General features: G+C 48.6%; 1 protein-coding gene across 7 annotated transcripts in view; it reads left to right on the top strand.

The window, feature by feature from the left end:
* SPTBN1 (spectrin beta, non-erythrocytic 1) overlaps nucleotides 1–22,922 on the top strand; it is a 115,563-nt gene that overhangs the window by 27,672 nt on the left and 64,969 nt on the right. For 2 of the 7 annotated variants that reach the window (XM_032682299.1, XM_032682307.1), the window contains exon 2: nucleotides 5,790–5,992. In XM_032682299.1, the coding sequence (XP_032538190.1) occupies nucleotides 5,845–5,992 (148 nt within the window). In that variant the 5' untranslated portion in view covers nucleotides 5,790–5,844. Of the gene's footprint in view, nucleotides 1–4,062; nucleotides 4,176–5,789; nucleotides 5,993–19,027; nucleotides 19,499–22,922 lie in introns of those variants that run through there. The other 5 variants (XM_032682303.1, XM_032682304.1, XM_032682302.1 and 2 more) reach the window with 4 other exon arrangements.

The following is a 22,922-nucleotide window of genomic DNA, read 5'->3' on the forward strand; positions in this document are numbered from 1 at the left end:
TGTTTCAGTGCTCATTTAATATGTACCCATGTCCCAACAGGAGTCTGATATCCCAGGGACCTCAGAAGGAAAATGAGAGCCTGCAAACCACTCTTAACTCCCTGGGCACTGGTTTCAAGTGATGGGTTATCTGAGCTGTGGGAAGCAGAGCTCACTCGTGAAGGACGGGGCTGCATGATTTTAATGACCTTTGCAGGCTTTTCCAGCCTGGATTGGGAATAAAGAGGCTTCAGTCTTGTCTTGTTTGTGCATTCCTGGAGTGCCCTACACGCTGATTGTGGCATTTGAGTCCCTGGTAGCACAGCCTGTCCCCCCTTGGCTGTGACCTTTCAGGGAGCTTTGGGCTCTGGGCCTCCACATCCCGGAGCTTGGACAGCCAGAGGAGTCGGCACCACAAAGTACAATTGGCTTGGGAAGCAGAGACAAAACCATGGAGCACTCTGGGGCTGGAAAATGCAGAAACAATGTGGTTCTGTTTGCTGAAGGAAAGATGGGACTGGGAGCCAGACCCTGCATGCGAGAGAGGGAATATTGGAGGTCAAGGGAGTCACAGCCTTGCTGAGTTACTGCCTTCATTATTTTGGGATTGTTTTAGCAGCTGAAACAACAAGCCAGGATGTGAGTGAGTGTGTTATCCCCACTGCCCTGTCAGGACAGGGAAGCTCCTGTCCCTGGAAATTCTGTGCTGCAGTTCAGCAACACAAAGTCTGAGCAGGGGCAGAGGCTGGAAACCACCTCCTTGGGCTGCTGGTTATGAAGTGGCTGGAACTGGGTTGTGCATTTCCCAGTCTTTCTAAGCTTTATGCTCAGGAGTTCAATTTTTCTATCCAAGGGTTCTGCAGAGCTCTGGGTTTCTAACTAGTATTTTGTGAATACTCAAGGATTTGCCTTGTGGGGGTGTTTGTGTATTTTCATTTTGCATCCACTCTCAAGCCTCTCCCAAGGTGTCCCTGTTGACCTGTGCCTGGGCCACTTTCCTCTCTGTGGAAGCTTAAGGTGAGGATCTCACCCTGATGGGGTGAGGCTGGGAGTTCAGAAGAACTTTTATTCCCCAGCTTAAATATCAGTTTAAAATGACATTTCAAAAATTGTTAAATGTCTATTCTGCTGCTGTTGGGAGGGAGCTCAGAATAAATGCAAAGTTTGGTTATATTTTAACTAGATTTTCCTTTTTTAAATAATAATCGCTGCTCTAAAGTGAATTTGTTGCACTGATGAGATGGTCTGAGCCACCAGTGGGAGAGAAGTACAGACTGGGAGGGAAAGTATCCTGCAAAAAGGGTTGATGGAGTGGATTTCTGTGCTCATCCAGCCTTGGTTTCAGAAGGATACCAGACAGGAGGGAGTGCGTAATTTTGGTTTGTTTGAGGTGCATATCTGATCTGTAGGGCCTCTGTCACAGTGGCTGTGCTGATGCTTGTCACCAGGAGATGACAAGGTGATGTGACCTGGAGATGGAGGTGTCCCCTCCTCAGCCCTGTCACATGTGCAGTGAGAATGCAAGATAAACATACAGTTTATCTTTAATGCCAGAAAGAAACCCTGTGATGGGTTGAGTTGTGTGTCTGTGTACATAAGCAATGGGACCATTTGGGGATTGCTGTTCAAAATATATTTCCTTCAATCATAACCCCATGAAAACCTCTTGACAATCCTTGGTAAGAGCAACATGAATCTTAACTACAGCTTAGCGTGTTTCTTGGAAGAATAGTAACTCTTGAAAAAACTGTGTTTACTTTAAAGATAAATGTAACTATTAGGAAGTAATTCCAGATGTGTGGTTATGGCAGAACTTCAGGGATTACAGTCTCAGCTTGTTTAGTGAATGACATGATTGCATTTAAAAGTAGCCAATGAATTTTTTTAAAATGAATTCATTCTTCAGATGGGCTGAATAAAACTGTTTATTTTCTATTATCTGAGGAAAAAACAGAGCAGAATCTGGTGTATTTATATAAATAAATACAAAAGGTCTGACCCCTGGATACGGCCTTTGAAAGCTGTCTGAGAAAATGCTCTTCCTGGTAGCTGGTTTTTTTTTTTTTTCTTCCAGCCATTTCTTCTTTTTGAAGATAATGCCAACCCCCCGCCCTCCAATTATGCAATAGGTTTTAAAGAATGCTTTGAAATGAAACGGTTTGATCTCTTTTGTCTCATGAGGTCGTGTGGTATTGTATGCATGGCAGAAGGCAAGTGTTGTATTTTGTCAATGAAGAAGTTTGGGGCTGTACAGACCTTTCTTTGCCCGTCCTGAAGGGCCTGTGCTGTGGGTTCAGGGCCTGGAGCAGCTCCATGCTGTTTGTTAGTACACCCCTGTGCCTCCTTATCCCTGGAATTGCCTGCTAATATCTCCGAGCCCAGGTGAGTTTAGGAGCATCTGGACTAGCTGAGAAACCCCAGTGTCTGTTTTCTCTGGTTTTGAGCCCTGTATAACATCCTAGAGCCTGTCTGATTTGGGAATGGTAATGAAATTGGGACCTGCCATTTCTGAAGTGCCTTGATCCCGTTGTGCTTGTGTTTACCGAACCTTAGCGTGGCTCGGTTTGGAGGATGCTGCCCGGGATGTTGACAGCTGGAATTTGTGTTACCTTTGGCTCTCCACAGAAAATATTGTTCCTTTATTAGCTGGGTGTTCCAGCTTAAAGCCAGGCCAGGGTGTTTAAGTGACAAAGGTTTCCCTCTGTCCCTGTGCTCTGTGTTCCCTGGAGGTCTCTCTGTGGGGTTGGTGGGTGCTTTGTGCAGGGCCCTGCACGTGTCAGGTTAAAATAAACCTGTAAATGTGTGTGTGTGACATGTATGTGTGTTGTACACACACAGCATTTTCAGCATGTGTCCTTCAACTGCAGGGCTGATTCCACGGGTGACAATTACATTCAAGGTCATTAATAGCGGGCTCAGCTGCTTTAAGAGCTCTGGAAAAATTCCCGATCATTTTCCCCCCGTTACTCTCTGGGCAGTTGCTGGTGTTTCTTGAGTCATGTGGGGACATCCTTAATGAAGAACCAAGATGTGCTGTTGTGGCCCAGCCCAGCTGTAGGACCTCCACTCCCGCAGGCAGAGCCTGGAGGTTTCTGCTGGAGCTCGTGTTTATCTTCCCTCCCTGTTGCCGGAGGCTCCAGCGGGTTGTGCTGGATCAGAGCTGCAGCAGGAGTCAAGGAAAACTCTTTTCCAGCACAGGCTGGAGGTGATGGCTGCACGTTGTGGAGCTGGGTCTGTTTTGGGATCAGGATTCTGTTGTGTTGCCCTTCCCTCACCACGGAAGGTGCTGATTTTTATCCCTGCTCTCCCTCTCCGCTGTCCCCGTGCTGTGGAGCCGCACCCCAGGAAAGGGAGCTTGATGTCAGGGAAAGAGGCACTGCTTTCATTGGAATCAGAACAAGGATGCAAGTTTTCCAGCCCTATAGGTGTGGGATAACAGGCCATTTCATGCTCAATTTAGCTTTATCTGGGATAGATTTTGTTTGTGTGATGCTCAGGGAGGCTGAGAGAAGTGATAAAGCACGAGTTGGAGCTGAATTTATTCTGGATCCACTTATGTTTATATCTAAACAGCACAGATACATAAACGAATGAAACCCCACGGCTCGTTCCATCTATATTAAATTACATGTCACTGCATCCCGATTTTGGGGTCACTGCTTTTATTTTGACAGCTGGAGCTGCAGCTTTTCCATCTTCTCTTTCTTGGACACTGGTGAATAGAGAAAAAAAGGAAACCGATGCTGTCGACCAGTCTGTTCCCCCTTGTTGTTTATACCCTGGGTGCTCTATGGATTTAATTGGAATTAACCCTGATTCCTGCCCGTGTCCAGGGATCACTGGGAGGTTGTTGCCTAGGCCTGATGCTCGCTGAGGATCAGCTGGTGAGTGCCGTGCGGAGTCGCGCCGAGCGGCATTTAATCCTTCCCCCCCCCCCCGCCTTTGCCGCATCCTTTTGTTTGTCCGTCGCGGCCTTTCCGTGGGGAAGGACCGGAGCCCGTTTCCCTCGCGTTCTCCCGCAGCTCCCGGGGCTGCGGCGGCTCCTTCCCGCCCGCCGCGCGCTGCGACCGCGGCCACCGCTCGGCAACGGCCCCTTATGTAACTGCGGCCCCTCTGCGCACGGCAGTGCGGGACACACCCGGCCGGGGCTGCTATCCCGGGGCCGGCCGGGGCTTTAACGCCGCCGGTGAGTGACGGTAACGCGCTGTTTGTCGCCCGCGGGATGTGATTGATGTCGCGACATGTCGGGAGGGGCCGGGCCGGGCGCCCCCGCGCCGGCAGGTGGCGCCAGCGGGGCGGGCCCTGAGGGCGGGATCGGCTCGGCCGTGAGGGAAGGGCTGTCCCGGACCTGCCGGGAGGGACGGGCGGCGCTCCGCCGGGAGGGGCTGTCCCGGACCTGCCGGGAGGGACGGGCGGCGCTCCGCCGGGAGGGGCTGTCCCGGACCTGGGTGAGGGCGGGATCGGCTCCGCCGCGAGGGGCTGTCCCGGACCTGCCGTGAGGGCGGGATCGGCTCCGCCGGGAGGGGCTGTCCCGGACCTGCCGGGAGGGCGGGATCGGATGCACGGGGAGGGCGGTGCCGGCCGTGAGGGGCGGCCCCGGCCGTGAGAGGCGGGCCCGGCTCCGCCGTGAGGGGCGGGATCGGATGCACGGTGAGGGCGGTGCCGGCCCTGAGGGGCGGCCCCGGCTCCGGCCGTTCGGGGCGGGGTCGGCCCCGCCGTGAGCCCCGAGCCCGCTGCCCCCGAGGGCGGTTGTGGCCGCAGGCAGCCCCCGCTCCCCCGGCCGTACCCTCGCGGCAGCCGTGAGGGGAGCGCGCGGCCCCCGTGAGGGGGCTCGGCCCCCGTGAGGGGCCTCGGCCTTGCCCACATGTTTAACTGCATTTCTAGTAACTGTTACGTTTTACAAAGGTGCGCTGTGTGTTCCTGTGTTCCCCACGCTCCTCAGGGCCGGCCCCGGGGTCTCTCCGAGCGCTGGCTGATGCCCAGCGCTGTTCCCGCAGCGCTCACATCCCTGTACGACCTCCCTGCTCCTCCCCCAGAGGTGTCTGCCCCGCTTATAGCCAGCGCTGATAAATGCATGCAAATTCCTACTAGAAAACAGAATAAATATGGCAACAGCACCCGACTGCCTGAAAGAGGAGAACCTCACCCCAAGAGCTGCGTTGGTGGGTGGCATGGTGTTGTTGGAGAGAGTTCAAAGCAATGCATTAATTAGTTGGTTTTATCTGGATTAGGTCATAAATAAATTGTCAGGACCAGTCACAAAGTCAGCATTTGCATGTAGAGATGGAAATATTTCTTCAGGTCCATGTCAAGAGGCTTCAGCTGGTCAAATGCTTATGTGGCCTTTTAAGAATCTGCTTTTTTTTTTTTTTTTTTTTTTTCTGTCAGTATTTACACCATTTTGTAAAGGTATTGAGGTTGTCTTTGCACTTGAGGCTTTTCTTAGCTGAGTTACCCACAGGTCCATATGTTTTAGTCAACACTCACAGATCTATAAAGCTGTTGGGCTGCTTTTGAAAATAATAATTGTGAAAGTGTCTTACTGCACCGTTCCGTACATGTCCCACTTTGTGGCGCTGAACATGACAGTTCTGGATATGTGTATGCAGCAAAGCTGCTGGCTTTTGTGAAGTACTTAATTTTTAAAGAATATCTGTTCATTCGTTTGTCCCCTGAAGGACTTGTTGGTATCTCACCTGTTCTTGAGCTCGTGCTTCAGGTCGCTGTTTTTTGAAACCAGAACTCTTGAGCTTAAACTTTGATTCTCTTCCGATGTATGTATATGGTCTAAATTATTATTATTATGTCTTTCACAGAGGTTTTTAAGAGGAATCTGATGGTGAGGAGAGGTTAAGAAGGCTCAGGATGACGACGACGGTAGCAACAGACTACGACAACATTGAGATCCAGCAGCAGTACAGCGACGTCAACAACCGCTGGGATGTGGACGACTGGGACAACGAGAACAGTTCTGCTCGGCTGTTCGAGCGCTCCCGCATCAAGGCCCTGGCTGGTAAGCACTGGTCACAGCAGGGACATTCCATCCCAGGCTGTCCTTTTACTTACCAGCTTGTACTGACTCCCTTTCTCACCTCATCAGTCTCCTCAGTTATTAACCTTTTTGACTGTGTATTCAAATGGCTTTGATCAGGTTTCTGTGATTGGTAGTGACGTTGGTTTCCAGATTTGGGAAAAAAAAATAAGCAGAGGGATAACAAAGCTCTGCTTCAAAATATTTTCCTTTGGAGGTGTGCAAAACATCTCACTTGCCCTGGGAATGAGGAATGTGGTAGGTGGAGATAGTTGTCACATAGTGATGAATGCTGGAACTATACACTTTTTCTGAAATACTTGCTGTCTCCTGCTGAATTCCACTCTCATCAGCTGAGAAATTAAATTGGGTTGGCTCCTTTTGTGTTCAAAACATTGGATTATTGCGCATTAAAGGCTGTACATTAACCAACTTTGTTTATGCAGCAAAGAGATGATGTCATGTCCTCTCAGCTCTGAGGCACTGCCCTGCAGAGCAATTTTTATGCATTCTGTAAATGATTTCCTGACTTTTACAGTAGCATGCCCACATTTTTGACCTCTGAACAAAATGCCTTGGCAGTGTGGGACAAGCAGAGAAAACAGCTCAAAATATGCTGAGCGTTCTGCTGGTGAAATCTGAGCTCCAAGGACAGTTTTAAACCCAACACCTCCTGAGGTGTCGGAGCAGGTTTATTAAATCAGCTGCACCGAGCCACAGGTATCAGCTGCTCCATTTGTGATTCCGATGAGGCTGGCTCTGGAGTGCGGGGTGCCCTTTCTCCTCTCAGTTCCAGCTCTGGGGGTGTGTTAGATGCAGAACACCTTTACATGTCAGACAGGGCAGGATCAGGTTTGGAGCTGAGCAGCAAGGGAGTGAAGGAGTTCATTCAGGTGGGCAGAGAGCAGATCATATAACTCTTCCTGAGGATGACTAGTAATGGTATCGACTTAATGGAACTGCTCACAGAGAGGGTGTGTGTTAAATTTTGCTGTCTTTAATTACAGCACTTCTCATCACAGGGTGGGTTTGGAATGACAGGGAAAATTCCTGACCTGGACAGGGCTGTGCTGAGCGGGGTCAGAAACAGTTTGCTGTGGGGGCAGATTGGTGGTGGACAAAAAGAATCTCAACTTGGGTTGTTTTATTTTAGTGGTTTAATTTTGCTTGAGGAAGAAACTGTGTTTTACTCCTGCCACCTTAGTGGTTGTAGGTTATATTCTGCTCCTTGGGTGGGAAATGCTTTTGAGTGCAAAGCTCAGGAGCCACGTTTGGGTCCCAGGTCTCGCCTTACTGCAGTTGGTTGTTCCACTTACTTTTGTAGCAAGCAGAGCTCCCCACCTGAGTAATGAATAATAAACATGAAACTCTTATTTCAGGGAGAAGTAATGTAAGGAAAGTACTTGAATTATTTAGACAGCCTAAAACAAATACCAATGTCAAAGCAAATAATTTTGCTGAAGATTCTATTCAGAGGCATATTTAAACATTTTCCCACAGTATGGTGTATTTATTTTTCTTCTGAATAAGCATTACTCATAGTTATTTTAATTTGATACATTTTCATACCTGTAATTCTCTCCTGTAAGTGCTGAGAATGCTGTGTGCTGCCAAAGCTTGGCTTAGCATGCTGCACTGCTGCAGCACTGCTTGAAAGCCTAATCATGGTGCAGGGAGAGAGGTTTGTATTGCAAATCCAGGGTTCTGGCTAAAGGCTGAGCCGTGGTGCTCCTGGCACTGTTGGATGTGGATTTTCAGATATGCTGCCTGGTGGGTCACCTTTCCTTGCCTCTCCCCAGAAAGGCACTTGCAGGTTTTTAGCAGCTGCAGTCCGGAGCTGTGCTGGCAATAACCTCTGTCATTGTCCTCTGTCAGTCGAGACAGGCTCTTTCTGGAAAGGTGTTCTGTGGTTCAGCTGATTGTCATGGGATCAGGCCCAGGAATGGCTGTGGGAATGCCCGTGGCTGGTAATGCACACAGTCATGCTGGGGGGGTGTCAGGAGGTTCCTCTGGGCTCCACAACCCCTGCCTTTCACTGCCTGTGGCACCATCACTTTCCTCTGGCTGAATTTCACTGCTCTCTGAAGCAGAAGGAGTTGTGTTCCACCTTCAGAGTCTGGATTGACTGAATAACAGTCCAGTTTGACTCAGATGGGCACTGGTTCTTTGTGGGCATGAGCACCTTCCCACATCTCCAAGTGCTGCTCCACCTTCTGGCAGCAGCATTTCTCTCTCCAGACACCCTGGATGAGTTGTCTCTAAGGAGTGCCCGTGGCTGTCCCCCTCTTGCAGTATGTCAGTGACAAGATAAATCAAAAGACTGTCAGTGTTTTGCAGTTCACAAAGTGCTCGTGCATCATTGTCCCCCTGTCCCAGTATGAAAGGTTTCAAATGGGCAGGCACTGGTTCTTTATTTTCCATCTCCTAGGTGGAAGCTGTTGCATTCCAAAGTAGAACAGCTGTGGGCATGTTACACTGCCTGACTAATGGCTGTGTACTCACTCCCCCTGTGCAGGCATCTTCTGTCCATGTTCTTCTGCAAGCTGGGAAGTGCCTCTTCAGCAAAGCTTCCATCTTGTGTTCATTCTAGTTTACTGTAATTTAAGTGAAACTTATTTCCTTTAAGGTCAAATGAGGTTGAGAGTGAGCAGGCCAGAAGTGAGGTCTGTAGCTGGAGTCTACAAAGAATGATGGTGGCCCCGTGTTCCATCAGGGTGCTGAAATATTTAAACAGCAAAGCAGGAGATGGTGGTCAGCATAATCTGTGATGGGAACAATGTCCTGGAGAAAAGCTCAGGTAAAGCACAGACAAACACTGTTGTCGGCACAGCAGCTGGGAACTGATGTTATTGGAATGGCCTGTGTACTGTGAAAACCAGAATGCAAAGGGATGTTGGGCTTAAAACCAGCAAATCATCCAGGAACTCAGCTTTCAATCAGAATCTAGATCTGAAGGGATATGCAACCAGATTGGTTGCCACTCATGTTGAACTAACTCGCTCTGCAACTGATATGAGAAGAAGGTAACTGATCCCTTCTTTGCCAAGTAAGGTAACCCACTGTAGGAAATCATCTTTCACCTGTCCTTGCTCTCTGTGGTGCTTTGGAAGGTCTTGCTGGAAGACCAGGTAATTCTACCTGCTCTGTAGGAGCCAAAAAGATATCACATTTGTCCAAGATTCTTCATTCACAAATCCTCCAGGGTTGGATTTCGTCTGTCGAGGACCATTAGCTAACAAGATTTGTTGGGCAGCTCCTTGGGGCATTGAGCTCTTCAGAAACAGTCCAGTTGTTCAGCAGCATTTTCCACACTCAGCCTGGGTCTGTGACATTCGGGGGTACTTGTGCTTGCCACCTCAGGTGCTGTTTTCAGGTAGCATGAGAATTGTCACCTCCAAAACTTTCTGTTTCTTCAGTTGGCTAATTCAATATTAAAAACACTTGGCTAAAGTTACTCGCTTTTCTGCTCATTAGTGTTTTGCCCTTTTATCCTCTGGGTTCACCCTCGTGACCAGAGGGTCTGTGACTCGGTTCTCTGGCACATGAATTAAAACCAGCTTCAAAGTTTATGACATAAGAGCAGTTTCTCAGTGCAGGCAGGGGAAGCTGTGCCTTCCTTTTCCAGCTTCACCCAAGTGAAGCTTGGGACACTCACTGGTGTTGCACAACATGGTGCTCCTGAGCCTTACAGGGGAATCCAGGTACAGAGGCTGCATCTGTTGTGCAGCTTTCCTTAGCAGGCCCTGTTGCACAAACTAGGCTTGTCATTGACTCCAGTAACTTCAATTCTCCCAGCAGCAAAAGGGGGGAAAGCATTGAAATTCTTCCTGAAGTTACGCTGCTGAAAAGTTTTTCTTCTTAACATAGTGGAGTACCCATTTCTTAAGGTTAAAAAATTAGAGAAAACTTGCAATGGGAAATTTCTGGGTACCATATGTGGGGCTAATTAGCCCTTTTGGCCCTGATATTTAAGCCATTCCTCCCACAGCCCCAGTGCAAAGAGTCAGCAGAACAACCCCCTAAAAAAGTGAAGAGAAAGATCCTGCTGTTAGTACTGTCCAGGTATCATGCACCTGCCTGTCCCTGCTGTCAAGCATCTCTCATAGCAAAGTTTCTGTTTCACTCTGAGTATACACTAAAGATAGAAAATCTGCATGGTCAGAATGAACTTTCAGATCTCAGATCAATAAAAAAGGACAAAGTACAACAATTTAGAGCTCAAGAGAATAAACCTTTGGTTTTTTCTCGGCCTTGAAAGAGCATACTGAGAATAAGCTCTTGCAGGATGTTCCATGAATATCCAGTACCTGAGCTATCCAGGACTTGAAAATCAGTGACTAATTTTAGCGACAGCAAGTGCTTAAGGAAAGAGAACCCAGCAGTATATTGACACTTGTAAATCAACTTGGAAGGGCACCTGAAGGATTTGCTTGACGCTAAAGAGAAATGAAAACCTCCCAGCAGTGCAGTCTCCTCAGCACTGGCAGGGCAGTCAGTGCTGGTTGTGAGCCCGTGGGTTTGCTTAGCAGCCAAGGGCCTAATGCAGGCGTTCTCAGATCAGTGTGAAAGGGCTTATTTTGAAAGATCCTGCTTTGCTTTGCTCAGATAAAAGTTGATGGAATTATTTCAACTAAAGCTTTTCCAAATGTTGACCTCACCCAATGCTTTCTCTCTGGATTTTACTTCTGGAGCAGTTTCTCAGCTGTTGTTGCTGACCTTCCCAGGATCCATAGAGGCTGGTGTTGGAAGCAGGAGTCTCGTTTGGTGTGCTGTGTGTCCTGCAGGCATGTCTGTGAAACATAAAATAACTTCCAAGGAAATGTGAACAACTTGTATTCACTGATGTTACATTTTCCCTTTGAAAATGTAACTTGGTACAGAGGTAATTTTTATCTTACTGCTGTAACAACATGATTGCTATCAGTTAGGCATAGTTTGGGGGGTTTCTGTCTCTTTAGAATCAAACAAGTAGTGTTGCAAGCTACATGGAGGTGTAAGTCAGATTGTTTGTAGTCTGATTAGATCCGTGGTCCAGTGTAGCTTCCTGAGTGTAGAGCCAAACTTCTGAAGAAAGGTACTGCTGAAGGTACCTTTGGAGTTTTCTGGAATCACACGTGCTTGTCTGCTCCGTGGGCAGATTTGTAACAGAGCGATGCGGGACAGTGGTTGCACCCTGGTGAACAACTGTGATCTGGCACTCATTGTCCAGGCGGGATGAGCGGAGCTGGAAAAATAGGCTTTTACTTCTTTGGGAGGGAGCAGGATGGGAGCAGCTGCTGGCAGCTCTGCTCTGGAAAGTCTGACGCTGCCACTGTGGTGAGAGCCTTTCAGGACCGAGCAGTGCCGGGCTGGACACGTACACAGGACAGCCCAGCATCTTGCCAGCATGAGCCTGTGTTGATGGATCCTTAGATCTTTGAATTCCTGTGCATTGTGCTCCTGTGGGACCGGAGTACAGGCCCACGGCTGCCTCTCATGGTTTCTTGTGGAGAGCTCCAGGCACACTCCAGTCCAGTCCTCACGCACACAGGACCTGTGCTTGGACAGCAACTCAATAGTTCAGCAAACAAGGGACAAGAGAATTCTGTGCTGTAGGTCAGATTAAATATAAAAAGCCATCTGTAACTAGGGGAAGAAGGTGGGAAGCTAATGCACGTGTGCTGCTCTGTGTGCATAGCTGTGTTTGCTTTCAGGATATTACCTGTGCAATACGCACGGGGATAATCCTGGGAGCAGGTAAATCTGCCTGATCATTGGAATACCTTGGCACTGCACTAACCTCCACAGTGTGCTTCCTTACTTGCACTGATTTGAGGTGAGAACTACACCTGAGTTCCCAGAGCAGCCCAGCACACTGCTCTCCTGTCTGCTTCAGTTTTCCTCCCCTGTTCATCCCCATGGCATCAATGAAGAGCAAGAGCTCCGGAGTAGAGCTGCCCCAAAACACTGGGCTGAGCAGGAGGCAGCGTCCAGCACCAGCTGGAGCAGGGCAGGATTTGTGAAGGGAGTGAAACACTCCACTTGCACCAGCTGCTCAGGGAAAGGAAAATGCTCCCTGGGAGACACCCTCCATGGAGTCAGTGAGAGCTGAGCTGGGCACTCTTGTGGGGCTGGGATAAAATCGTGCTGAAGTTGATGGTTTAGGAGGAACCTCCCAGCCAGATTGTCAGCTGGTATAGACTGGCATTCTCCTGTGGCTTATGTGAGGTTGTGCTGACTTATACCAGCTGGGAACCTGGCCCAAAGTGGTCCAGCATGGCAAACCTGGAGACTGAGAAGAGTATAAGTGTTCTTTGCCGTTGGAATCAGTGTTTTAGGAATATTTAGTACACAGAAACCATGGGACCCTTCACTGAGATAATGAGATTGTTTTTAGATAATTTGCTGAGTCTTCTTAAAGGAAAGGATTTCTTCTTTATAGAAACCACATGCCAATAATGGATTTTTATTTTTTTTTTTAAATAATGGCTTCTCTCAGGGGTGAGCTTAGCTATGGATGAACTTCAAAACCTAGTCATGACTCTGTAATTCAAAAGAAGTCTTTCCACAAAAAATGCGTATGCAGAAGAGAATGTTCTCGTCTCATGTCCTTAGCATCTAACTAGCCATGTTTCTGTATTTATGTTATTTATTCAGCCAAATCTGCAGTGTGCCTTGCATTTTTTCTTTCTGTTTGTTGCTGGGATACTGCCTGAAAGCACTCCCTGAAGTATAAATAATGTCTAGCAGAGCATACTGCAAAGAGAAATTCAATACAGGGTTCCGAAATGTTTACCAATTTCTGTTAACCTTGGAGCTCTTCTAATGGGGAGAGATTAGCAATGAAATCGTTCCCTCAGATCAGAGCTTTGATTCTTATCTGGAGGTAATATCCTGGAGAGATATAAACCCAGATTGCCTGGAGACAAGTTGCCTCGATGGGGAAGAGGCAAAAAGACCAGGAACGGGGATAAGGACCAGCCAAGTAGAGAGGATAATGGAAATCCACTTCCACGTTTGTTTCCAGCATTCTCCCTAAGAGTTTTGAACTCTTCTGCTGGCCAGCACAAACACTACTATTTTTTTTGCCAACCATTTTTTATGTGTTTGTTTTGTGATTTTTTTTGAGGTTTTTCTTCCTTTAAATGTTATTAAGCCTTTAAAGCAGATGGGTGTCAAGCGACAGTATTTGTACATCTAAGTGTGTAAGATATCATTTTTTTCCTAAGCATTATATAAAAATGAAATAGTTTGCTCTGTAACAACAACTACGTGTTGGACACAGAAAATACTTGTCAATTGATCACTAAGGATTTTTTGCAGGGAGAGCAGTTTCCAGATGGGGAAATACTCCAGCTTATGGGGATTTTTGTAAAGATCAGTGTATTCGGCTGCTTGTTTTCACCCAATTTCCATTTTGCTCAGGAGTAGCAGGAGATTGAATTTTCTTGCCTGAGTGATTTTGGTGTAGCAACCGTGCATCTTCTGTGTTCATGGTCAAATTGGAAAAAGGAGAGAATGGTGCAAAAGGAAGAAGAAAAAAAGGAGAATGGGAACATCTCTCTTCCTTGCCTATGAACAGAGATGCTATTCAGATGGAGGAGAAAGGAGGGAGAGGCAATAAAAACAATTCCAGCCTTTAAAAAAGGACCTTAAAGCCCATAAAAATTCAAGAAGTGTTTTCATGCCAAAATTTCACAGCAAGTGTGTTAAGTGTGTACTTGCACCAAGCTTGATTTGAACTGGATTTTTAAGGGTTATTCATCTATGTCAGGGGAAAAAAACAAGTGCTTTTCATGGGCAACAAATGAAACCTGTGAAGGTAGCTCAGTTTTTCAGGGATGACTTCCCTGCATTGGGGAGTTCAGGAAGCATGGGAAGCATGACAGGTCAGCAGAACCCCTTTGGGCTGGAATGCAAACCAACAGAAACCATCATTCCTTCCAAAATGTTCCCCGAGTTTTCCTGTAGCTCTGTCCTGGGGGCCTTCCTGGCAGGTGTTCCACTCCTGCAGTTAGCAAGGACATGCTGTTACAAAAGTCATGTCAACCTCCTTGTTAATCTGGGACTTGTGTAAACTGAAACCCGAAACCAGGTGGAACTGACCCAGTTTCAGTAATAAGTTGATATTCTGGCCGGAATTGTGAGGAGATTCCCCCAGGTTTTGTGCTGCTTTGGTTTCAGGTGTCACAGCCTCCAGGTTATCTGGAGCCCAGAGCTGGATGGTGCCTGGGACTTGGTGTGGAGCTGCTGGAAGGCCAGCCTGGATGTGGCAAAAGGAAAACATGCGAACAGACCTTTCTCTGATAATAATCCTTGTCTCCTGCCCTTTTATTGGCCCCTTTCCCTTGCCTTTTGATCGCACTGGCTCTCAGGAGCCCACGTGGGTCACGGAGAGTGTGTCTGGAAAGGACTTGGAGGACAAGGTAGTTGCCACTGACCTGAAGTCCCCTTTAAAGAGGCACGTGGAGATACTTTCTGACGTGGAACTGTTACTGAAGTGAAGCTCTCTTGGTTTGATTGTATCTCTCCCACCTTGTGAGACAGTTACCAAGTGTTGCAGGACACGGCAGGTTACGGGATGGATTCTGCTCCCACTGATACCTGCAGCAGAGGTGGCGAGCTTGGCAGGCTCAGCTGGGCTTGGTGTGTGGGCTGCTGCTCCCTCTGTTCCAGCATCTCAGATAAAAACTGGAGGGGAACCAGCTACCTCTTCAGCATTCACGTTATGCAAATTGCCAAATAGGATAAAAATAACTATTTCCTATTACATTCTAGAACAATCCACCGCAAACCCCATCTTTCCTTACTCTCTTGCATACGCAAGGAGAGATTCTGTTTGTACTGTGTAGATGGAGGCAAGTGTGATCATGAGTTTTCAGTTCTCAGTTGTGGTGCTAAGGGGATGTGTAAGAACTTTACCCTCCTTCAGGAGAAGAGCAAACTGTTATGTGGTTTCTCTGGCATTTTAGATTAATAAATCATCCTTTTTATCTTGTAATTTTTACCAGTTAGTTACCAACTAGAGAATTTACAAGAGCAAGAAAGAGTGAAGAGGGAAGACAAGGGTGATGATTAACCAGATTCGTAATTATTGTAAGCTCTGGCTTAGAAACAGTGATAATTAGGAATTGGGAATGTAACTTGGCTACATCCAACAGTAGTTTTTTCCTTAGAAACATCAATTTTTTCCCTTTCTGGTCGGGACCCACTCACTTCAGCAGCAATTTTCAGAATCACATACAGACAGAGCCCAGGACAGATCCTTTTGTGTTCTGTGGTAAGCAGCTGTCCCTAGATGTCCCTTGTACATTCATAATATTGCTGTAATCAACCTCTCGTTCTCCTTGAGGCTTTGCAAAGCTCTGATCTGTCAGCTAAGACCCTCTGCATTATGGCTAAGTGGATAATCAGTTGTGTATTTATTTACTCTGGGCTCGTACACAATGTGAGCCATCCTCACTTGTCAGGTGCTGTGGGAGAGGGACAATTCACACAGTGCCAGCAAAAGTTATTTCACAGCTCTGGGCAAAAAAAATTAGTGGGGAAAAAACCCCAACAACTTCCCTCCTTGATATGCCGACCTTTATTTATGATCTGGCCCTTCTTTTCCTCCAGCGCTGTAATCAGGAATTAATTACAGCACGGACAATTTCCAGCTGTGTTCACTTGATAAGTTGCACTTGGCCCAGTGCTCAAAAGCTATCTCTGGCTTTAAAACATTCAATCCCTCCATAACATATTATCTAATTACTGTAGTTGAGGGCTTAGTCAATGAAAGATAACCCCAGAAAACAAGCAGTACCCGGTGTGACAAAGGCCTTTGTGAGCCTTGGGATCGATGGTGCATCGCCCCATGGCAGCAGCAACCAGGGCTCAGGTTCACTCCCTGCAGTCCCCACAAACCCTGGGATTAGGCTGCTGTGACTCAGACAGGACTGGGAGCTGGCAGGATGCCTGTCCTGGAGCAGCCTTGCTACATACGGTGTAGCATTTCACAAACACAGACACGGCCCCATTTTGCTTTGTTCTTTCCCCTGAATTCCCACCAACCTGTTCAGCGGAGCCTTCAACGCGTAGGGCAGCGCCCAGCAAAGTGGCAGGAAGGCCCTGGCAGCTGAGCCAGCAGCACCTGGCACCAGGGCCTTCCCCAGGAGCCGAAACCATCAGCAACAAAGTCTGTCACAGCTGCTGCTTGGGGGCCCCTTGGTCAGCCCAAATGCCAACCTGCATGGCAACTCAGGTGGGGTCAGAATTTCACAGAGAGTGCTGCCGACAGTGTGTGAGGGTCTGGTGCCTCTGTTTGCCAAACCTGGGACAAAATAAGCTCCGTTCAAACACAGGTTCTTCCCTTTTCTTTTAGCTTTCCTCCCTAATTTCTGTGTAGCCTGCACTGCTCCATCCATACCTGCTGCAATTCCTTTGTTTTTTAAGGAAGCTTTTAGTGCTACTGGGTGGGCCAAAATGGGGAGAGGGGGGAGAGAGGGGATAGGGACAAAAAGAATACCAAACCCCAAATTTTGTTCGGTATTTCTTGAAGCTCACCAGGTTTGGTTGTCCCACAGGGGGCAATATGAAGTGTAAATTTGTGTGTGTGGTGTTAGTGTTTCATGGTGGGGTGGGTAAGGCCAGTCTGTGTTTTATATGGGCCAAAGCCAAATGATTATTTTTAGTTTTTAATGTCTTCCTTTTGCAATAGTGTGCTTTTTAATATTTTTAATAATGGCCACGTGCATTAGAGCATTGCCTGCCAAAGGTGTTGGGAAAGCTTTCAGCTGGGGAAAAGTTCTTGACTCCTGAGTTGTGGCCTTCATGGCATTAAAAATGCTCCAGCTCCCTTGTCAGTCATTTGGACTTCAGTTCTCCCTGTGAGCTCACACAGCAACACCTGTTTGCTCAAGGTGGGATGGCAGTGAGCTGATATGCCTGCAGGTAGGGCCTGGCTGCCTGCCTGCTCTCCAGGGGAAGGGCTTGCACTTAATTATATCATAGGTCAGGCAGCGCAGGCAGGAGCTGCCGTTGGGAGGAAGCTGCAGGAAAAGCTCCATGACGGAAATAAGCCTGTACTTGTGTGCTGGGCAAAACGTGCTCCTCGAGCTCGGGGGAGTTCGCCTTGCTGTGTTAATGGCTCGGTTTACCCAGCTCTGCTCCTGGGAATTTTGGAGCCTTTCGTGTTGCCCTTCTTCCCTCCCACCCCGGCCTGGAAATCCCGTGGCCACGGGCGGGCGTGTGGGTGCCAAGGGACAGCAGGGAAGGACAGCTGGCTCTTCCCTGTGCCGAGATCAGCAGAGCCCATTGTTGTCAGGGAGCAGCATCCTGCTGTGAGTGCAGGTGCTTCCTCAGCTCCCCCTGCCACGGCTCAGGATCCTTTCTGGGCCACGAGTGCCCTGGTCCCCTGCACAGCTGCCCCTGCAGCTGAGGAGTCCTCATGGCCAAGGGTGGGTGGTGCTGGAAGGATTGGAGGCCAGCTTTCAGGATTGTTTGGGGCTCTGCTGAGGTGTGCTGTAGTACCAGCAGTGTTGTGTAAATACAGCTACAGTGACATAAAGGGGTGCACTGAAATACAGCAGTAACAGCCCTTCTGTGGCAATATAACATGTGTTTTGCACTAGGGCTCCGGGGGTGTTTTAAGTAAAAGAGTAGAGTTAAAAGCCATAAATATTTTAAGTGTATTTATGACCTTGGGAGCAACGTGCCAGGCATTTTCAACTGTCCATGTGTTTTTGGAAACCTTCAGCTGAGAAGTGTCAGCTTCCATCACTTCTCCCCAAACCGGCGGTGTTTGTGGTTGGACTTGTTGTGCATTTGTTCCCTGGTGTGCTGGTAATGGCTGGTTGAATTTCCACCTTGTGCCCAGCAGGACCTTGGGCTGCAGCGAGTCGGGGGAGTGGGCCGAGCTTCTCCCACAGAAATTGTCCTCACAGAAATTACTATATGACTTAAACCTTGTGAAATGACAGTATCAAAACAAAGGCAACATTTTGAAATGTTTAATGAGGGGATGGAGTGGGAGGAGGAGAGAACATGGATTCCAGTGGAAAGGAATTTGGAAACGCAAGAAAAGAAGAAAAGAGAAAACACTTGTGTGAACGTTATCAGCAGTTTTAAAAACGAGCAGGCAAATGTTACGTACTGAGAATATGAATGTGGAATTGACCTTTTCGCTTCACCGATGAATAAGGAAGGGGCGGGAGCTCATGTCCCCGAGGGAAAACCGACATCCTCAGTCTGATGCCATGTGCGGGAACTGACTCCTGGTACCCGGTGCTGCCGCTGCTGTGCACGTCTGTGCTCGGGCAGGGTATTGAGGGGCCAGGCAGCTCGGCCGGGCATCCTCGTTTACGGCAGAGCCCTCCCCTTCGGTGCGCGGCCCATTAATCTTGCAGTAATACCCAGCACGCTGATAACTGGGCGAGGAGCCACGCACACAGAGCATGTCAAAACCCTCAGCATCATCCAGTAACCTAAACCGAAGTGACAGGAATTGGCCGTTTAAAGAACCTTTCGACAAAGCTGTCGTTTGTTCGCGGTGTGCTGGAGCGTACATCTCCCCGCGTCCCCTCTGAATGAGCGCCTCTGTGTGCGCGGGGCTGCTGCGAGCGGGCCGCCCCGCAGATAAATACCGAGAAGTGCCCTCCTTTTCGTGCGATAGTAATCTGAGACTTTTCCGTTACATGAGGCTCCTAACAAAAGGCTGTAATTCCAGCAGCTTCGCTGGGGAAGGTACCACCGTGTGCCGCGCTGTGGGCCGCTGTGCCACCGTGTGCCCCGGGGCGCGGGGCCGGGACCCCGCGGGCACCCGCTGCGGGCGCGGCGGAAGGACTCGCTGGGGCGTTGCGTGAGCAGAACCGCTCTTCCCCTGCTCCGCCGCCCCTCCGCCTTGGTACAGCCTTCCTTCCCTCCACCGAGCCGTATGGTAATCGAGTGACATCAGCCCGCGCCCGGGCGGCTGCTGATTATATTACAAACCAGCAGGAAGGGCTGAGGTGTGCGAGGCTCCTGGGAGCGCCGGCCGGGGCGGCAGCGCGTGGCTCCATGCTGCCTGTGCTTTGGGCTGAATCGCTGAATTGCTTTGATTTCACTTCGTTTCGCCAGCGCCAGACAAGCATTTGAACCAGATTCGAGCGCTTGAGAGTTGCCTGCTGTGGAGCTGGGGGAAAAAAAAAAAAAAATCCACGCTCCTGGTGCTTTAAGTTTGAATCCATTACAGAGAGCTTACCCGCCAAGCCACACTGCTGGATTTTGAACCGAAGCTGTTATTTACTTAGGGCTCAGGGGGAGCGTTCTCGCTAGGGACTGAAGCCAAACTGCTCAGGAAGCTGGGATTTACCTGCATGTATGGTAAAGAAGCCTGTGGTTCCTTTATGCTGCACTTCGTCGTCTCCCTGCGTTCCCTGTAAATGGAATTACAAAAATCAGCCAGTATGCCCGGGCCGTTGTCCCCAGGATACGCAGCTCAGGTGCCCTATAACTATAACCAGTTAGAGGGAAGATTCAAGCAGTTACAAGGTAAGCCTGTGCGGGTTTGGGGGAGGTGTTGCCGTGCTGTGATCCCCATAAACATGTTAGTCCGGGCTCCTTCTCATTGCATCAAGGTGAGAGAGGCCAAGAGCGGTGCTGTGGGAAAAAGCTCTGTGTTCTTTCAAGGGATCCCGTGTGGGTTTTCTCACTCCTAAGGTGTCCTGAGTCTTACACAGTGCGAGGTGTGTGTCCAGCCTCGGAGCCACCCAGCCTGGCAGATGAGGACTAACCCAGACCAAGCTGCTTAGAACCAGAAGGGTGCTTAGAACAACAAGAGTGAGGAAGCAGTCTGCTATTTATTCTATCCTTAAATAAAATCTGGTCTTAACTCTGGACACCAACCATAGATCCTGGCTGTGTCTGGGGACAGTTTGCAGTGCAAGGTCCCTTCCCAGCCCCTGAGTACCTCCTGGAAAGGCGGGTGGCTTCACTTCTTCAAATGAGGAAGAGTTGCATAATTCCCAAGCAAATTAGTTTGCTCACACCATAGATCTCAGAAAGAGAACTCGTGTACTTTAACATTCTTGTTCTTTTTCATTTTGGATTGCTCTGCTTTTAGTAGAGAATGTCCTCGAAGGTTGTCCCGTGAAATTCTCTGTCCCTGTGAGAAGCAGAGGGTTCTTTTGGGGAATGGCCGTGCTCTCTGAAGGGAGGGTAGGCCTGGGCCCGGGCTGCAAACCCCCGGTGTGGGTGAGCAGTGCCCAGCTCTGCCCCAGGCAGGGTAGAACAAGCCCTGCTGTTTGTCTGTGTAAGGCACATCCCAGGAATGAATGAACTCTAGCATTGCAGTTGCAAAATAAAAAAGAATTCTTCACTGAAACCAAACCTCCTCTTCCTCTGGATCCATGTGACTCTGTAGATAATCCCAGGGCAGCAAAGTGCAGCCCTTCTGTGCATGTTTCTTATTTGACTCTAGTCTGTGCTGCAAGTGTGGCCTGTGGTTCCTGTCAGAGAGGGAGGAAGAGCCTGGTTAGTGCAAAGAATGTTCCTATTTGTTGGCTAAAGGAGGGAGGGAAAAAAATTCTTTCATTCATAGCACTTTGTTTATCTTGTAAACCGGCGCAGCAGTGGCTGCATAGGGCATGTAATGAGGCAAAGTGACAGCATCCTAAACACTGGGAACAGAGACATTTGTGGGGCAAGGCATGCAAAATCCAGGCTCCAGACTGGCACACGAGGGGGGAATACATCTGTCAGATCTCAGGCTGTGGTATTTGTGTTAAAAAGAACGAGGTAGGTTTGTGACACTGGAGAAAAAAAACCTGGGGAAAAAAACCCTGGCTCGCTCCTCTTTCTTTGCTGGTTAAGTTAGCAGTCTAAAGAAGGCAGATTTTATCATTTTCAGGGTCACTGCTTCAGGAATCCATTATCTGTGTGTTTACATCGGACTGAAAGAGGAAAGCAGACTGCATTGTTGAGAGCACAGAAAGTGAGTTTTCCCTTCAGTGGAATGCACCGTGTCGACTTAAAAAAAAAAAAAAAGTTAAAAAAAAATACAGTGCTCTCTCTAAATGTGCTGCAATTTCCTCCAGCAGGAGAGATAAAATGTGGTGAATTCTCTGCAGTTGTAAGGAGGGATTTTGCAGCAGACCATCCTGTAGCTGTTTACTCACATCCCAGGCTTGGAAGTGAGTGCTGCCGGTGATCTTGTTCAGGGTGGAGCTCGGGTGCAGGAAGTGTTGTGAATTATGCAGCAGATACTCCCTGAAATGCTAAATAACCATACCAAATCTGGGGTGTGCTGTAAAGGGAGTGGCTTCACTCTGCTGACAAGAAGTCGTCTTTCCTTGGATTAATGGCTCTTTGCTTGAAGAATATCTACAGAGCCATTATTTTGGGGTTGTCCCATTTTGAGGTGATTCTTGCTGGGAGGCTCTGGTGCAAACATTGGGTGCTCCGTGGCACTGGGCATTGCTCAGGGCACCCAGGCTCAAAGCAGCAAGGATGAGCTGAATAGAAGTAACATTTTTAAATTACAGATTTAGCACCAGTTGTTACCTTTTTCACTATGGACATGTGCAAACAAGTAAGAGCAGATGCATTTCAAACCTTCATCAGACTGGTAAAAAGTCCCTTGGGAAGCTTTCCTGCCTTGTTGTTTTTGTGTTTTCCTCCTTTATAACTGTTTTGCTGCTCCTGCCTCTGGTAGGACGGTTCTCTAGAGCAGCAGCACACAGGTTACTGTAACCTCTGCTCATGTTCTTCCCTCGATGAATTTGTCCCTCTTTTTTCACAGATCCTACAGTTATCACACGAGTCCCCAGCTTTGCACTAGATTGTAGCAAGGCACAGATTAGCAGATATTGGGAGTTTACCTCAAAAAAAGCACTTGGGGGCATATTGTTTTGTCTAAAATAACAGAGCAAGTGCTCGGGCCCTGTACAAAGAGAAGTCTGAATCAGCAGTGAGTAGGAGACAGCTCTCTATGACCTCCTCTCTCCCAACATAGACAGTACATTAGGTTTGGCACTGGCAGCTTCATATGAGGAGAGGAGCCAGCCGAATTCTGCCCCAAAATGCTCCAGACACAGCAAGTTCAGATCATCCGTGATCCCCATGGCACTCCTACCTTCCGCCTCTTTGAGATGCCTCCAAGTGATGTTTGTAAGGAAACTCTTGTTCTACCTGATGCTGGCTGTGGGGGCAATTAAAGCAGGTTTTCCAGCCCAGTCCCAGCAGGGTGTGAAACCAGGGCAGGTGTGGGACTGCACTGAAGGGACCGGACCGGCTCCTTCTGCACCTGGAAGGGTCACCTTGCAGGGAATCCCGGCTCCCACGTGCCTCAGTGGGCTGGAGGGAAGCAGGGGATGGCAGAAGCCACTGCTAGGAGTGAATCAAGGCTGTCTTTGTGCCAAGAGCAAACCTGAAGTCCTGTGTGTGGTGATGCAGGAGTTCACATGCTCAGCGCTTGTGCTCGTGAGAACGTCAGTGCAGGTGTGGGGAGGAAAACGCTGCAGCAAGTTGTGTCTCCTTCCAGAAGTTTCACTCAGTTCCTATTATGGTTAGTTCCCCCAGTGCTGGGAGGATAAGTGAGTGATACTATCAGTGGTTGCTATCATCCTAAAAACCTAGGTGTGGAGTTTTGGTTCTCATGGCCACTTGTTCGGTGTGGAGGGATCATGTTGCAGGGCTGGAGCTGCTCTCTGCAAGTAAAGACAGAACCTCAAAACTCGTCCGTGGGAAACACGTTGCCATGGAGCTCGTGCAGGTTGTGTCAGTGGAGGAGATTCCTCCTGCTAAGTCGGAGAATTCAGTGAAAATCAAACCAGATCTGTTGCTACAAACGAAGGCTGTCATCTGTGCTACTTGAGCGTGGCAGGATCCTGTGCCTCGGCTGGGCACGGTTGTAGGAGCTGGCAGGAAAAGGTTAATGCGAGTCGGGAATTTGGAAGGAGATCCCTGGAGCTGTATC

The sequence above is a fragment of the Chiroxiphia lanceolata genome, chromosome 3, assembly GCF_009829145.1.
Source record: "Chiroxiphia lanceolata isolate bChiLan1 chromosome 3, bChiLan1.pri, whole genome shotgun sequence".
NCBI lineage: Eukaryota > Metazoa > Chordata > Aves > Passeriformes > Pipridae > Chiroxiphia > Chiroxiphia lanceolata.